General features: G+C 43.2%; 1 protein-coding gene across 1 annotated transcript in view; it reads right to left on the bottom strand.

Moving 5' to 3' along the window:
* Positions 1–18,600, bottom strand: part of LOC134368020 (uncharacterized) — a 163,655-nt gene that overhangs the window by 120,210 nt on the left and 24,845 nt on the right. The window contains 6 exon segments of the mRNA XM_063084644.1: positions 697–1,348; positions 1,430–1,904; positions 4,736–4,828; positions 5,087–5,213; positions 10,744–10,955; positions 11,045–11,312. Of these exon segments, the coding sequence (XP_062940714.1) occupies positions 697–1,348; positions 1,430–1,904; positions 4,736–4,828; positions 5,087–5,213; positions 10,744–10,955; positions 11,045–11,312 (1,827 nt within the window).

Genomic DNA, 18,600 nt, shown 5'->3' with positions numbered 1-18,600 from the left:
GCATCACAACTGTTCCTTCCATCAGTACAGACCACTTTCTGCAAATATGGCCTTTCTGAGTGATTCCTTGTCAAGGCCCCTGCCTTTTTCTCCTCAGACCCCAAATGGTCTAGGAAACATGCTACTTCTTACCTGTCCATGTACTCTGTTACCATTGATATATCTGTTTACGGTTCTACACCTTGGAGTGGAACCTGAACCTCAGCTCAGTATCCTTACCAGTGCTGTCTCGCATCCGCAGCCTTGAGCACTCTCTCTGAAATCTTCTGCACTGGTGCTTGATTTCCTCTGCTTTGGGCAGTCCTCTCCTCAGGGTTTCAGCTATCTCCTAAGTTTGTCAGATACAGAGATTATACTTCTGCTGCCTTTTCTCTTACAGCTTTTGAGTGAAGACTGAGACAAATATAAGAAAGGGTGACTTTACTCCCCATCTTTAAACCAAAAATCAGAACATACTTGTAAAACATTAATTAAATCAACACAACTTTCTTTCAGTGTACATAACAGACGTGGATTTTGTATCTAACGTGCAAAGAGCTTTAACTTCTGGCTTTGGCCTCTCCCGTGAGCTTTCTTTCCTGTACGGGTTCTCTGACGTTCAGTGAGGTTTGATTTTTTGATAAAGTTTTTCCCACATTCTACTGTACACTTACAAGGTTTCTCTCAAGTATGAGTTCTCTGATGTACAGTGAATGCTGAGTTTCCTCTGAAGGCCTTGCCACAAACAGAACATTCGTAGGGTTTCTCTCCTGTATGAATTCTCTGATGTGAGACGAGTGTTGACTTGTGTCTGAAGGCTTTGCCACACTCATTACATTCATAGGGTTTTTCTTCTGTATGAATTCTTTGATGCACAATGACATATGGTTTGTAGGAAAATGCTTTTCCGCATTCATTGCACTTGTAGGGTTTCTCTCCTGTATGAATTCTCTGATGCACAATAAGGGTTGACTTAGACTTGAAAGTTTTCTTACACTCACTACATTCATGGGGATTCCTTCCTGTATGAGTACTAAGATGTATAATTAGATCAAGCTTTTGTAGGAAAGACTCCCCACATGTATAGCATTTGTAGGTTTTCTCTCCTGGGTGGGTTTTCTGATGGACAATGAGGGTTGACTTCCGAGTGAAGGCTTTCCCACATTCATTACATTCATAAGGTTTCTCTCCTGTATGAGTCCTGTAATGTGCCATGACAGCTGCCTTTTCTCTGAAGGCTTTCCCACATTCGGAACACTTAAAGGGTCTCTCTTCTGTATGAGTTCTCAGGTGTGTAAGGAGGTGAGATTTTTGGCTAAAGGCTTTTCCACATTCAGTACACCCAAAGGGTTTCTCTCCCGTATGAACTCTCAGGTGTCTAATAAGCCAAGATTTTTGGCTAAAGGCTTTTCCACATTCAGTACATCCAAAGGGTTTCTCTCCCATATGCGTTTTCCAATGTATAACTAGGTGTGATTCCGTGCTGAATGTTTTTCTACACACAGTACATTCAAAGTGCTTCTCTCCATTTTTAATTCCCTGATGTACACTAAGACCTTTCTTTTGCCTGAGGGCTTTCCCACACTCTTTATATCCACAGGGTTTCACTCCAGGGTTTGTTTTCTCATACTCGGGGTGGAAGAATAATCTTGCATGTCCATTATCATGCTTCTTTTCTGCAAAGCTTCCACTAAACACGTTTAAATCATCTACGATATTATTTCCAAATGATTCATGTGTATGGGGTCTTGGCATTGAAGCAGCAATCTTTGTACTCAGATATAGTGTGTTCCCAAATTCATTAGAGACACAGCCACTCCTGGTGGTAATTGTTTGCTTGTCAGAGAATCCAACTTGCGTCAATGGACATTTATGTTGGTCATCCTGATGCTGTCTCTCAATCTGTTTTTCAACTTTGCAGACTTCTAGAAAGAAGTATAATAAACCATCTTAATACTTGGACATTACGGAACAGCCCTTCTTTAGAAATGCCCTGCCATATGAAAGCTGATAATATCTCATTTTATCAGAGTTCCTGGAGGGAGAGTCTTTTGCTAACCTCCTACCTGTTGGAGTTTTTGCTACCAAGAACAATCTTACCCTGGCATTTCAGTCCTTCTTACCTCTACTTATATATCATCTCTGACTTCCATCACCTCTACGAACCTTATCACCCTTAAATCTTCGGTTATCACATGAACTCTTAACTGACCCAACGTATACCATTTCCACCTAGGTAAAAACACAACAGTGGGATTCCTGGATTCAAGTCTTCCAACCCTCAATCCACATTCTCAGTGAATGAGAGACAAAAATCTAGAATAAGTAACCTGTCAAAAAGAAAGAAAATCCTGTAAATCTTTGCTTAATCTGGATTCACCTGTGTATGCTTCCGAGCTTGCATTCACAGTTCTTCAACACCAGCACCACCTTCTCTGCTCCCGTCCACACTATTTCCACTAAAAACTCTACCTATTACGAACTCTGAACCCCTCCTCGTCTTCTTTCACCCACACGACCTTGTCCTCCACATTTTGCTATATTGAGAATCTAGATAACTTTCAATAGGCACGTCAGTCTTTCCACAAAAGCTTACTCTTATCTTCTGATTTGAATTTTATTAATATTTAAGGTAGTTTGTTATCTGTACCACTCATTTATATGGTTAAAATTGCAAAGGCTTGCTTTTAATTTCATATTTGGTCAAGTAGAAGATGCACATTATTTTCCATTTCAACATCTCTGAATCCAGATATACCTTACAATGAATGATATGCCATAGAATAATTGGTGGCAATTTTCCCTTCTCAGTGCCATGGCTTTAAATCAATGGTATCTTGAAATCAGTGAAATATGGTAAATAGTTTTTTGCACATACGCTTAGCGTTTAATCGACTTTTATAGTTCACTTTTCTTCTCAATTTCCCCCTAAAATTTTTATGAAAGTTTTCAAGCATAGAGAAAAGTTGAAAGAAGAGTATAATAAATACTCATATTACCACTTAGATTCAATAATGTTAACATTTTTTCCATAGCAATACTGAATTTTAAAATGGATTGTGCAGCTGTGGTTTCCTTCCCTGTGACTTCCTTTCTTTGGATAGCAAAGCACCACTTCTTACCAGGAATGAACACGAAACCACTGGAAGACCAGGTCTCTTGATGAGACCCAAGCTCCCCCAAGGATCTGCTGAATCTGAACCTCCTTCAGTAGTAAGCAGCAGTATGGCCCATGTGCTTAGCTAGTGCTGTGGCTCTCTAGTCCAGGAGCAAATCCTGGCTCGGCTCTTCAAACTTTTCTGTATGTGTAACTCACAGTAAGCAAATAGGTGAGGGGGCAGTTTCTCTTTCTAGAATCTTTCAGCTCACCCAAGAGAAGGAATGATAGAATTAGAATATCACCATTTTGCAACCATTAATGAATTCATGGATCTAACGTAGAACAAAGAAAGACAACCATGTATTACATGCCTCCTGGTGGAAGTAGCTGGGAAGTAAACTTGCTCAAAGTAGAAAACAAAATCTGATCCATCTTCTACATCTAACTACCAACTGACAAGAAAGACAGGGGACAGACAACCATGCTAAATACCACCACAGGGTATTGAACAGCCAAATCCAGAATGTGGAAAACTAAAGGAAAAATGACCCAGTTACTTAAAAAGGAAATACCACGGGGAAAAACGACATGGAGGGGAATCATCTATAGATTATAAGAGATAAGAATTTGAGTAGCTACGAGTACACCCAGCACCAAGAAACTGGTTTCTAAATAGCATTCCCACTAACTGAAATCAGAAATCTTTGGAGAAATTGCTAATTCCAGCCCTAAAACAGGGAAAATACAAGATGAACCTGGAACATATGTTTGTGCAAGAAAGTGAGGAAGTGCTCAAACAAAGGTAGGGACATGGCAATAGGACAGAGACACCGGCCTGAAGGGACGCCTATTAGTCACATTGAGGACAATTTGAGCATGAAAATGAACAGTGACAGCAATGGATGATAACCCACTGAAAAAATAAGAATCAACCAACTTAGTAGTAACTGATTCAGGCACGAATCATCAGTGAATATTAAAACTACTGGGTAAGAGTGTTTAAGGAACAGGATATTCATACAGTTTGGCAGTTCCTCGAGATGATAAATGTAAAATTACCACATGGGACAATTCTAACCCTATTTATCTACATGAAAGAAATGAAACCATACATCACCACGAAAAATCGTATATCAATGTTCATAGCAGCAATATTCATAATAGTCAAAAAGTGACAAGAACCCAGATGGCCATCAACAGAAGAACAGATCAACAAAATGTGGTCTATCCATACAATGGAATATTATTCCTCCATAAAAAGGAACGAAGTACTGATACATGCTACAAAGTGGATAAACCTTGAAAACTTGCCAAATGAAAGAAACCACACGAGAAAGGCCACATATTGCGCAATTCCATTTATATGAAACCTTCAGAATAGAAAAAAACCGAGAGACAGAAAGTAGATGGGACAAAAGGAACAGTGCAGAAACTTGCAGGCGAGCACCAACTTAAGGAAACTGTTCTGGTGGGTGTGAGACATGGGAGGGGGTGTCTGTCTTGTATGTGAGGAGCTCATGTCCCTGTCCTCCAGCAGCACCAAGGGCCACAGCCTTTTCCCGAGATATTCTTGAAAGCCCGTTTAGAGGGCCCAAGCCCTGACTGATCGGCTAGGAGGCACCTCATGTCCCCAGAGCCTGGGACAATCCTACTCACCCGAAAAGGTCCAAATTGGGATTTTTCCTTCTGCCTGGCAAGGCTCTTCCACCTCCAACTTGAGGATGAGGTCTGGCTTAGTAACCTGCTGCCCTGTTAATGAGAAATGACAGAAATATCTCCTTGGTCTTCAGAGCCTCTGAGACAGAGGAAGCTGCAGTTTGGGGCAGCACAAGGGACCTATTGCTTGACAAAGTGGTAAAGTCAAACCATTCAACCTGGGTTTTGAGTTCACAAACATCTTGTCAGGAGAGAATGGGGGTGGGGTGGGGGAGGGAATAAGAAAGAAAAGGCCCTCTATTGGAGGCAATAATCAGAAACAGCAAATTGACCCAAGAAAGCCATTCTTACCCACACAGACCAGGTCGCTGACGGTCTCCAGCATCACATCTCTGTACAGGGTCTTCTGTGGAGGGTTCAGGTACTGCCACTCCTCTTGGGTGAAATCCACAGCCACGTCCTCAAATGTCACTAGTCCCTATGATGGCACATTACTTTTAGTCTAAAATGCTGACCACTGGGTGATGAGGATAGAATGTAGGGGAATTTCTCACAGGGATCCCAGTTCATCGTCATGACTTACTATAGGATGCCTAATTCATATGATCTCCTTTCTGGGAGAATCAAAAATCACAGTAGAAAAACGATTCCATTAAGTAATAGAATATTTTAGACAATGTGATATTAACACAATAGGAAAATAGTCCAGTGGAAGTCAAAAGAGATTCCAAACGTGTATAGACACCTGGTTTATAAAAAAGTTGGCACAGTAAAGCAGCGGGGAGAAGGTGATCTTTCCAATAAATGTTGATGGGTTATTGAATATCTATATGGTAAAAAATGAAATCTCTTTGTCCCACTCACCATACACAGAAAACAGCTACGAGTAAACTGTAAATCTAATGTGAGAGGAAACACAATAAAGCATCTGTAAAATAATATAGGAAAATGTTTTCATAAGCTTGGGATAGGGAAAGAATTCTAAAGCAAAGCATGAAAAGTACTATTCACCAAGGAAAAGTCTTGTAAGCGTTCAAACACTAAGAGCAGTACAGTGAGAAAGGCAAGCCACAGATGGGAACATTATCTGCAATATTCATGACTGATAAAGTGTTCTTATCTAAAATACATAAAATAACCCCTACGAATCAATAAGAAGCATGCAAACACCACAGAAGAATGACCAAGAGAAGTGAATAGGTAGTTCACTAAATGGGAGAACAAATGACCTACGAACATGAGAAAATGTACTCTACCTCATTACCACTCAGGTAAACAGAAAAGTACTCAACCCCATTGGCAGTCGGGTAAATGAAAATGTAAGCCACTTTGAGACACCACTATGCGCCCACCAGAAAAGTCATAATTGAGCAGACTAAAATACCACAGCGTGTTGAAATGGGAACTCTCACACACTGTTAGTGGGAATGTAAACTGCTATAATCACTTTGGGAAACAGTGGCATTATTTCCTAAAGTTAATGATTTGCATATGCCATGATCCAGCAATTCCACTCCTAGGTACACACCGTAGAGAAATCCAAGCACATGTGCTCTAGAAAGCAAGTACCGAGATGTTCACGACAGCGCTATTTCTAACACTAAACCATGAGAAAAAATCCAAATGTGTGTCAGCAGTAGAACGGGCCAATTGTGACACATCCATTCAATGGAATGCTGTGTGTTAACGAAAATGAATAAACTACAACCACATGTTGTGAATGAAGCATGTTAATGGCCGCTGGCTACCGGTTTGTCTGAGTCTGGTGAGACAGAACACCCACGCACATGTGACTAGGACAAGTTACATGGAACAGGTTTAGTATTTACAGAGAGGCAGCAAGTGACTACAGAAGCCTCAGATTCATTGTGAGCTGGTCCCCCATGGCTCAGGAAAGCTGCGTGGGGCAAACGTAGTCTCATCTAAACATGCCCCACTTGCACCGCAGCTGAGGGACCCCAGAAAGCTGCCTGCCTTGTATTTTACACCTCCAGGGCCACAGGACCCACTGAGCTAAAGCACTGAAGGACATCTGGTTATAGGGGGGCCGGGTCCAGGACAGAGCCTGGGCTGTTCAAGCCAGACCCCTCTTTATCTCAGGATGTTACATTCCCAGCACATTCCACAATTATTCTTGAGAAGTAGAAGTGAGAAAAAGGGGAGGACAACATCAGCGCAAGGCCACCCGGAGAACTGCTCTGCACATGTCCAACACAGATGACTGTCACAGATGTACTGATGAGCAAAAAAACCAGAATCAGACGAGTACACACTGCATGATTTTATTTATATATAGTAAGAGAACAGGCAAGGCTAATCCAAGTCAGGACAGTGATTACTTTTGTGGGTGGCAGAGATTTAGGCAGAGGGCATGAAGGGGGATTCTGAGGTCCCGATTATGTTCTATATCTTGGCCTAGGTGGTGGCTACACAGTGTGTTCACTTTGTAATAATTCATCAAGCTGTACACTTATAAACTGTGGACTTCACGTCTGTTATATTTAAATGTACTTTAGATCTTTATATGTACAAATTATTTTTGACAAAAACGCAGAGGCAATTCAATGGAAAATGGGAGTTCCTATTTGAACAAATGGTTCTGGAACAATGTGATATTGATATGCCCAAAATAGGACATCAATGAACGTCTCCAACATATATAAAATTTAACTCAAAATGGATCATAGACGTAAATGTAACGTCTAAACCTACACTATTTCTAGACTATGGGAGAAAGTCTTTTTGACCTTGGGTTAGCCAAACACTTCTTAGATGTGATGTCAAAATTCAAGACATGGTTAAGAGATCGAGAAGACACACTACAGAACGGAAGAAAATATTTGCAAATCAAATATCTGGCAAAGAACTTGTATTGAGAATATATAAAGAACTCTCAAAACTGAAAAAAAAACAAAAGGCAAAACACAGACACATCCTGAAAAAAAGATATAGAAATGGCAAATATGCACATAAAACGATGCTCAACATCATTAGTCATGAGGGAACTGCAAATTAAAACCGCAACGAGATGCCGCTATATGCCTATTAGAATGGGGAAAGAAACCCGACAATACTAAGTACTGGTGAGGAACCAGACGTCTCCTATCATAGGCAGGAATGTGAAATGGCACAGCCACTTTGGAAAGTGGTTTTCCAGTTGTTTATGAAGTTAAGCATATACTACCATACAATCCTGCAATTCCGTTCCCAGGTATATCTACTTCAAGGAAATGAAAACTTACGTAAACCCGAAAGCCTGCACATGAGCATTTATACAGCAGCTATATTTTTAATCACCAAAACACGGAAACAACGCAAATGCTTTTCAACCTGTAAATGGGTAAACAACCTGGAATCCACAAAATGTAATACTGCACAGCAATCAACATGAAAGAACTAGTGATACACGCAACAACACGGATGAACTGCAAATGTATTATGCTAAGTGAAAAAAGCCAGACTCAAAAGGCTAAGTACGGTATGATTCCATTTATACAACACCATGGGAAAGGCAAAACGACCGAGACCAAAAATATATCAGTGATTGCCTGGAGCCAATGTACACTAAAGGGTTGACTACAAAAGGGATACACATTGGGAGGTGACAGAACTCTTTTGTATCTTCACTATTTTGGTGGTCTTTAACAAGGCACATAGAGTCTCTTCTGGGGAGAATGGAATTGGATTGAGCTTACACAAGAAGTTCAGTGGGAATCAGAAGTTTAGCGTATTCACACTGTCCCAAATTCTCCCACAGATCACCATTTGAATACCAGCACCCCATCCGTTTCTATACAGAGTCCAAAGGTTCAAATGACAGACTGGCAATATAGACAGGGAATTCAGCGGGTGCACAAAGTACTAATTTTTTACAGAATGTCTGGGTTTCTGTCTGTGTCTTGAGCAGATAATTTAGGAGTCTGAACTTGCCATTCTTTCTCTTCGTACCGGCCCCATTGGAAGCAGCCACTGCAGTGAGGAAACAGTCCCTCATGTCCTTTGTATTCTTTGGTTGGGGCTGGATACTCAACTACCCAAAGCCTGGATTTCAGTGTTCACTTCACTCAGGATAAGCACAGATGATGAAGAAAACAGCTAGCTGCCACTTCCCGCCAAGGAAATCTCGAGCCCCCTTCCTTAATGTCAGTTGGGTTCATCCTGCCTTCAGCCCCAACCAGCCTAGATAACCAAATCACACACCGCCCTGGGGGCCCATAAAGAGTGCCGCCACTCTGGGCACTGATCTCTGAATGTGATAGCTATTCATCAAAAGGTGTAGAAATCAATTCTGGAGAATTTAAGTAAACAATGTGTATTGGTCCGTTTCCATTGCTTATAACAAAATCCTTGGAACTGGGTAAGTTTGAAGAGAATGAAATTCGTTTCTTATAGTTTCTTAGGCTGGAAATCCATAGGCCATCTGATGCTGGCACCAGTAACCCAGGGGTCTCGCATTGCTAGATGGTAGAAGCAGAGAGAGCAGAGAGCAGAGACTCTCTTCTTCCTTTAAATCCCTCAGAACCACACCTGAGCACCAGTGTTAATCCATTCACTACTGCACAGTCCTACAATCCCAACACCTCCTCAAGGCTCCACCCTTCAATAACCATCACAGGATTTCCCACCCTCATAATGGTCACAGTGGGGGCTAAGCTTCTAATACATAAAACTTGGGGGACACAATTCAAGCTTCAGTGAGTACTGAGAGGACTTAATTCAATCCACTACAGAGGGCTCTTCTAAATGCCTATGGGGAAGTTCACAGTATTTCTGGGAAGGCTGCACGAACAAGCTCTCAAAGGGAGAAGATCATGCGTAGGAACACAGCCAAAATTTTGCCCACAGAACAGGCTGGGGTGGAAATGCTGACATTATTAATTGTTGATACTTCTGGAAACTGGATTTGATGCCCTAGTGCTCTTTTCTTTATATTGTTCTGATTATGCATCCTTTCTAATAAATTAGAACATTTCCAGTATATTTTGAACTGGTGTTCCTTTAGTGGTTAAGTGTAAATTTGTACCTTTACATCATTTGGTAAACCCTTCTTTTCTTGTACATGGCACTCATTCCCCATTAAGAGAAAAGACAAAACAGCTATTCTTAACAATAGTAGATTTTATTTATTCTTTTGTACGCGAGTTTGCTATTAAGTCTAGAAACACATTTCCCTTATATCATTTCCAAGGGACTATGCTTATTGAAATTTATTAAATTGGGATTCGCTTGATACCTGTGACCAGATTTCATGGTGAGGTTAGGCTTCCAACTCACAGCTCGCATATATTCAAGGCTTCAAAAAAGATTTCGGTCTTGAACAACCTCTCTGATGTAAAATGGTCCTTCAATATATACCCATGATACAAGTACAAAGGCCAAGGTTTTTGCTTTAGGACCTTGGCTCTTGCTATTCCTTCTGCCTGAAATGCTCTTCCCCCCAGTATAGCTGGCACCTCATTTTCAGGTCTAAGCTCATATATCATGTCCTCAGGAAAACTTTCCCTGATCACCCTAGCTAAAGCATGAACCCCCACCTCACCTTTTTCTTTTTCTTTGACTTTTCTATGAAAGATTTTCCATTTTCAGTTCTTTTGTAAGGTTTCTCTTCTCTCTGAGTTCTTTAATCCATGCTGAGCTTTGGCTCCTGGAAGATTTTTCTCATGATCAGGACAGTCATAGAGTTTCTCTCCTAGGCGAGTTCTCTGACGTACAGCGAGTTTTGACTTCTCTCTGAAGGCTCTACTACACTTAGCACATTTATAGGGTTTCTCTCCTGTACGAGGTCTTTGATGTACAATGAACTATGACGTCTGGGAGAAGGTTTTCTCATATATATTACACTCATACGGTTTCTCCCCTGTGTGAACTCTCTAATGAATCATTAGATATGATTTCTGGAAGAAAGCTTTATCACATTTGTTGCATTCAAAGGATTTCTCAAATTTTTCTCTTGTATGAGCTCTCTGATGGAACATGAGATATGACTTCCAGAAGACTTTCCCACGTACAGTACATCCATCAGGTTTTTCTCCTCTATGAATTCTCTGATGAGCACTGAGGCTCACCTTAAGGATAAAGGCTCTTCCACAGTCTGAACACACATAACGTTTCTCTCCTGTGTGAGTTCTTTGACGTCTATGCAGCATTGATTTCTCTCTGAAGGATTTGCCACATTCATTACATTCAAAAGGTTACTCTCCTGTGTGTGTTCTCTGATGTACAAGAGAACACCCACACAGGGGATTTCAAGGTTTTCCCACATTCAGAACATTCATAGGGCTTCTCTTCTGTGTGAGTTTCTCTGGTATATGATGAGCTTTGTCTTTTCTTGGAAGGTTTTGCCACACTCATTGCACACATACGGTTTTTCACCTGCATGCGTTCTTTGACGTATATGCAGTCTTGATTCCTCTCTGAAGGATTTACGACATTCATTCCATTCAAGGAGTTTGTCTCCTGTATGCATTCTCTGAAGTATACTGAGGTGTACCTTCCTACTGAATGCTCTTCTACATTCTCTACATTCATAAGGTTCCTCTCTTGTATGAGCGATCTGATGAACAATAAGGAGTGAATACTCACTGAGGGATTTTCAACACTCAGGACATTCATAGGTTTTCTCTCCACCTTGAGTCGTATTATGCTGAACAAAGGAGGGGTTATGATTATGACCCTTCCCATACCTCGAAAAGATAAAACTATAGTGACCCAGAACAGATCTGTGGTTGCATGAGGCTACAGGTAAGAGGAAAGTCACATGAAAGAGAGGTAAGTTCCATAGGAGATTTCATTCCCAAATTACACTTTGACATGATGTCTCCCGCTCACTGAGGAATGCTGTAGGAAATAAAGCCACATGTCGCTTAACAACAGGGTTAGCTCTGAGAAGTGCATCGTTGGGCAGTACCATCTCTGTGCAAACATCACAGAATGTACTTACACACACTTACGAACGTAGGCTATATGGTATAGCCATTACAATTTTATGGGATCACCATTGTATATGCGGTCAATCATTGACCGAAACCTCGTTATGCAGTGCATGACTATCTGCAGGAAACCAGGAACTGCATTTATCATCAGGCTGTGGTTGAAGACAATTCCATTACCCACATGAAGACCTGGCAAAGAAGTGCTTTGAAATGCAATTCCAGGAAACCCTGACTTCCCCTGAGGACTCTGTGCTCTCTCCTGATGACTAAGGTGAGCCAAGATACTGGTTACATTTCTCTTTGGCTGCCAGGAACCTCAAAGGGAAACCGGCAGCTCAAGTTTAATGTCTCTTCCACCCGAAGTCCTCCAATGCATCTGCATTCTAATTTGGCCTCTCATTCTCCCTGATCCTCATCCTTATTTACAAGTAATTTCCTACTTTAGGGCAGAGATTCCTACATATCTCATTACATCCAAAGTGAAAAAGAGATAGCAAGAGACAGACAACATACTTACCTGGAGTTTGGCCATTTCCTGGTCTTCCTGGGAAAAAGCAGAGATGTGTGAAGGCTGAGCTGGAATGTCTGGAAAAGAGAAGAGCATACGAAAGATCCCATCAGGCATTCAGTTCCTAGAATTATCTGCCTAGAAATCCCCTCACACACCAGCCGGTCATGAGGCCGCACTGTGCAAGAGTTTGTGCAAACATGAGGTTTTAACCCGGACCTGTGTATTCTTGACTCTATTCCTCATGTGAACCTTGTACGCAAAATGCTTCATGTATATACTAAGTGGCATACTGACCCATTAAATGTATTTATAGGTATTTTCCTTAATGAAATCATTTATCATAACATATCGTAATTTCTCTGTAGGTACCTTCATATCAGGATTAACTTTAATAATGTCCAATTTAAATGATCCAAGTGTACCCATGATAAAGGATTAGTAATACAGAAATGTAAGGGATGAAGTGCTACACAGCTGTTCCAAATGTTACATGGAAGGGCTGAGCCCGTGACGCACTCGGGAGAATGCGGCGCTGGGAGCGCAGCGATGCTCCCGCTGCGGGTTCGGATCCTATATAAGAATGGCCGGTGCCCTCACTGGCTGAGTGCTGGTCACAAAAAAGACAAAAAAGAAAAATGTTACATGGAACTGTGCACATTATCTTTGTACTCTGTGGTACACATATCTCAAAAGTGTTTAAGATGGTATAGAAAAAAATTTACGCTGGATTACACTAAACTTCTAAATGAGAAAAAGTACATTATAAAACTGCAGGAACCCACTCGAAAATTATATGTTAAATGTTTAAAGGGCATACACTTATAAACACTAAAAAATGTCTAAGAACGGACTTTCAAATGTTTCCGGGTGGGAAAATTAGTTCCTTTTGAATTTTTTTCCCTCTATTTCCTAATTAACCTATAACTCAAATACGTTACTTCTTAATCTCCAATCAACGGGACTGTAAAAGTCTCTATTATCGCTCCCATCCCCCTCAGACTTCACAGCACCATGCCCCGCCCCTCCCAGGTCCCAAACTCTGGGCGAGGCCCAGGGTCAGGTGGGTCCTCTCACGTGCCTCTTCTTCCTTCTCCTCACCTCGCTGGGGACGTTGGGCCCTGGAGCCGGAAAGGGGCCTTCGGGTGCAGATTCACTTCGGCTGGAGCATTCACACCAGGCCCCTCCCTACCTTGGGCCTTGGGCAAGGGGAGGGGGCAGCGGGAAGGCAGGGCGCATCCAAAGAGGGGCCTGAGGGATGTGCAGGAACCTTTGGTGCAGCTCACTGTGCTGGAAAATGTGTAAAAATCAAACTTGAATAGGCCCTCCGCAATCCCGACTAGCCCCATAACTCTGTCCACCATTGAGCCCCCAGACCCTCACTCCCGGACCCTTGGGTTCCCCATCACTCGGCCACCAAACGCACACATCAATGACCCTCACCAACCGCCCTTCACTCAACCTTTGAGCGCCCCAGCACTCAGCCCACGGCCCCTCGCGCTCGCCCCACAAACTCACTCTCTCTCGACAACAGAATATCTGTCCACCGTTCAGGAGACCTTTACAAGCTCGGGGCTCGGCGAGCACTTTGGCTTCCGGACCGACTCTGGCACCCCAGCGGGGCAGGTTCTGCGCGCGCTCAGTGGTGCCTTTGACATGGCGCCCGCCGGGAGTCAACATGGGGCCGAGAAGGCGACGAGGCCGCGGCGCAGGCGCAGACGGACGGCGGCCGCGCAGGTGACGTCAGCGCTCCTAGGCGAGATGGCCGCGCCTTCCCCGTCTCCTCCCTCCAGGACGGCCGCACAGAGCAGGTGTTTAGTTTGTTCTGCGGAGGCCGGCAACCCTAAGACGTCAGACAGCAGTTTTCTCACGGCGCGCAGGGGACTATCCAATTAAGGAAGAGTTTCTAGCCGGCAAGGATTTCGTGTCTTGAACTTGGAGAGCGTCGACGGGGTGGCACATGTAATTGAATGGGTAGACAGGATGCGTAGCGGAATTGCTCTGCGCGCACAAAGACTGGGAGGTAGGGAAAACCGGTGGCTCCATCCGGCGGCCAGGCTGACAGTATATTCTAGCGCTTGAAGAACAGTAGGTCGGTATACAGACAAACAGGAAGCTGAAAAATAAATGAACGGCGATATGGGACACACACAGAAACCCTGGGAGTGAAGGGGATGTACTAAGTAGGGGCTGACAGGTTGCTTTCCCTGGGTGGGCAGAGATAGCGTCACTGTGCTGGGAGTGTAGGAGGTGTGGGCGGGGCCAGGTGATGGAGGGCCTCTGGCCAGGGACAGAGTTCATATTTCATTCTGGACATGATGGGAAGCCATTGGAGGGATCATATTTTTTGAAGACCAGTCTGAAGCAATCTGGCATTACATATTAATGTTAAAAATGCACGTATATTTGACTCATTTGTTTACGGCCTGTCTTGCCCTACTAGAATATGACCTCCACAGGAATTTGTTAAGCACCTCCTCTATGCCAGGTAGTGTTCTAGACATTGGCGATATAGCAGGGAAGTAAACAGAGCCCCCCAAAGAAGCAAACATGATGGAGACAGCCTGGGTTCAAACCCCCGTTACCATCTGTGTGACCTAGAGCAGGACTCCTACCGTCTCTCTGTTAAGTTTCCTTATCGATAAAATGGGGATAACGATAGTGCCTACCTCGTTAAGGTTCTGGTGACACATGAGTTGGTAATTGTATAGTATTGAGAACAATGCCTAGCGTATCGCAAGGCCTATGGTAGTTTATTATTATTATTATTGCTTACATAATAGTAGGCTGTGTGTGTGTGTGTGTGTGTGTGTGTGTCTGTGTGTGAAAATGTGTACATATGAAGTTTTTAAAAAGAAGAAAAATTTTAAAATGACCTGCAAGCTGCTTTGTGGGGAACAGATTGCAGAGGGCAAGGGCAGGAACAGAGAGACCAATCAGAGAGACCAGTGAGGAGGCTCCTGGCAACAGACACAGCAAGTGACTCCTCTGTGCCAGGCACCGTGTGAAGCACATGACATCGCCTGCCTCAGATAGTCTCCACAACAGTCCTATGTCCTCCACTTGTCAGATGAGGAAACTGGTCCCAGAGAGATTAACTAACTTGCCCAAGGTCACGCAGGTTCTCAAGGTCAGATCCATAGCTTCCATCCAATTATACTCTTCTTTTTAAAATTCCGTATCCCACAGAACTTCCAGAAGTTATCTGAGAGCCTCATTCCAGAACCATTCAAACTAGCCAAGGACATAAAAACAGACACACGGACCACTGGAACAGAATAGAGAAGCCAGAAATCAACCCACATGCTTACAGCCAACTGATCTTTGACAGAGGTACCAAGAACAGCCTCTTCAACAAATGGTGCTGGTAAAACTGGATATCCATCTGCAGAGGAATGAACCTCTACCCATACACCTTGCTGTATACCAAAAAGTCAACTCAAAATGGATTAAAGACTGAAATATAAGACATGAAACTATGAATCCCCTAGAAGAAAACACAGGGGAAACGCTTCAGGGTGTAGGACTGGGGAAAGACTTTGTGAGTAAGACCTCAAAACCACAGGCAAGAAAAGGAAAAACAAACAAATGGGATTCTATCGAGCTAAAGAGCTTCTACCCAGCAATGAAAACAATCATCAGAGTGAGAAGGCAACCTACCAACTGGGAGAAAATATTTGCAAACTATACATCCGACACGGGATTAATATCCAGAATATACAAGGAACTCAAACAACTTAACAGTACAAAATCAAATAATCCAATTTTTAAAAATGGGCAAAGGAGCTAAACAGACATTTCTCAAAAGAAGACATACAAATGGCCAACAAATATATGAAAATACGTTCAACATTACTAATCATCAGGGAAATGCAAATCAAAACCACACTGAGATATCATTTCACCCCAATTCCACTGGCTATTATCAAAAAGACGGAATAACAAATGCTGGCAAGGAAGCAGAGAAAGTGGAACTCTTTTACACTGTTGGTGGGACCGTCAATTAGCACAGCCATTATGGAAAACAGTATGGAGGTTCCTCAAACAGGTACAGATAGAACTGCCATATGATCCAGCCATCCCAGTACTGGGTATATACCCCAAGGAATGAAATCATCATGTCGAAGGGATACCTGCACTCCCATATTCATCGCAGCTCTATTTACTATAGCCAAGATATGGAATCAACGTAAATGTCCATTGATGGATGATCGGATAAGGAAAATGTGGCATATATACACCATGGAATACTACCCAGTCATAAAAATGAATGAAATTCTGCCATTAGCAGATACACGGATGAGGCTGGAGAAAAGTATGTCAATTGAAACGAGCCAGGCACAGAAAGAGAAATACTGCATGTCTCACTCATAAGTGGGAGGAGAAAGGAGGAAGGAAGGAGGGAAGGAAGGAAGGAAGGAAAGAGTGACAATAATGTGTCAAACTTTGAGATGGATCGAGCACAACCGTTGTCACTAGAGGTGGGAAAGAGGCAGGAGGAGAGGGGTTATGGAGAATTGGTTAATGGATACAAGGAATGTTTACGTTTCGTAATGATAAACATGCTAATTATCCTGATTTGATCATCACACATTGTACACCGGTATTGATATTCAACCGTGACCTCCAGAAATATGTTCATCAATTATTTCTCAATGAAATAATAAATAAATACTATTGGCTATGCAAAAACTAATAAAAATAGTATAAAAACCTAGCCAAGGAATGGAGCTTCCTAGCAGACAAGGAAAAGACAGAAAGTAGGGGAGTAACTCAGATCTCCTCCTCTCTGAAGGATGAGAACATTCTGGGTACAAAAGATTTCCACTGTCTCAAGGCATCAGGAGGTGGAAAAAAGGAATGGTGGGTCCTTTATGGCCCATCGGCGTCCTGCCCCTTCCTGCCCCCAAACATCCTGTATCACCTAATGTACACACAAACACACACACACACACACAGACACACACACACACACACACACACACACACACACACACACACACACAGACACACACACTGCCCCCCTATGTGTAAGTTGAAATCGCCTAGTGGTGGTCAGATCCAGAAATGTTTCTGAACCATCGATACAGCCCTTCAGAAACTATCCCAGGGCCGAAAGTGCACATCCACAAGCTGAGTGAGACCAGCTTCTCTGCTGTGGAATCAGGAGGCCCACACTCTGCCCTGGGCATCCCCTACCATCAGCCCCTCCAAGGGTGACTTCCTCATACAGTAGCCTAAGCAGGAGGTGGCTAGGTGAAGAGGTATGGAAAGGTGACAGGTAGCTGGTCCCAGCACAGAGTCTGCATGATGTGACACTCTCACCCAAAGACAATGAGAAAGGCCCCCGCCTTGTCGGAGAGTTATCATTACAATCGCTGATAATACACATTTTACCAAAACTATGAAAGCACTGCCAATTGTGAGCAGTTGTTTTGGACCGAGGAACACAGGTAAGGTTGGCAGAGCGACAGCACAGAAGGAGCCACGTCTCTGGTGACCTTGGAGCCTCGAAATACCTCCCTCCAGGAGACAAATCCCCTTCCGTCCTCTCGAAGCCACTGGCATCTGTGGTGGTGATGCTATGTGCAGCCAAACCGAATCCTCAACAATACATCAGACTTTTCTGTCCCGGCCAACGTGAGTGTCAGTAGACAAGAGACACATAGGACAGTGGACAATGGTGAATGAATGACAAGGTGGGAGTGAGTGGGGGCAAGGAGAGACAAAAGGCGACGGACTGGAGGTGAATGAACAGCAGCGTGGAGTGAATGTGGGGGGATGGGAGGCACAGAGAAGGAGAGACTACACGTTCAATTTTGAATTAATTTGAGGTTACAGGTGATTTCAGTAAACGGTGGGAAAATGAGGTACAATATAAGTGAAAAAAAGGTGAAAGTGGGAGCAGACTGAGTGAACGGGACGATGAAAGGTGGTGAATGGGAATAGAGCTGATGTAAGTACTAAGGATCAGAGCATCAATGAATGGTGTTCAGGAGGCATAATATGAGTGAAGATAGGTGAACGTGTGGGGAAAGCAGGAGTCGATGGGGTAATGTGGGGCATAGAGGGAAGAATGGGGTGCACAAGGGGCAGAGTCAGACGGAATGAACAAGAGTGCATGGTAGGGTGTGAGTCCGTGTGCGGTTTTTTGCGTGGGGGCATAAGGAGGGAGAAGGTGAGTGCCTAGAGGGGTCTGGGAGCAGATGGATTACACGGGGGAACTGTGGGGTGGTGATCCTGGAATGTGGGGGTACATGGATCCCAGTGTCAATCAGCAGATGTGAATGAGCCGAAGAGTGTGCGCGAACAGAGGTGATGCTGGGCAGAGTGAGAGGGAGTGGAAGTAAAGAGAGAAGATGAGGAAATGTGGGTATCGTGAGGCAAACAGAGAGGGGATGAAGGTCACGTGGTCCAGGGTGAAA

Source organism: Cynocephalus volans, chromosome X (genome assembly GCF_027409185.1).
Source record: "Cynocephalus volans isolate mCynVol1 chromosome X, mCynVol1.pri, whole genome shotgun sequence".
Lineage (NCBI taxonomy): Eukaryota > Metazoa > Chordata > Mammalia > Dermoptera > Cynocephalidae > Cynocephalus > Cynocephalus volans.
This window is presented reverse-complemented; position numbering and strand designations above follow the sequence as displayed.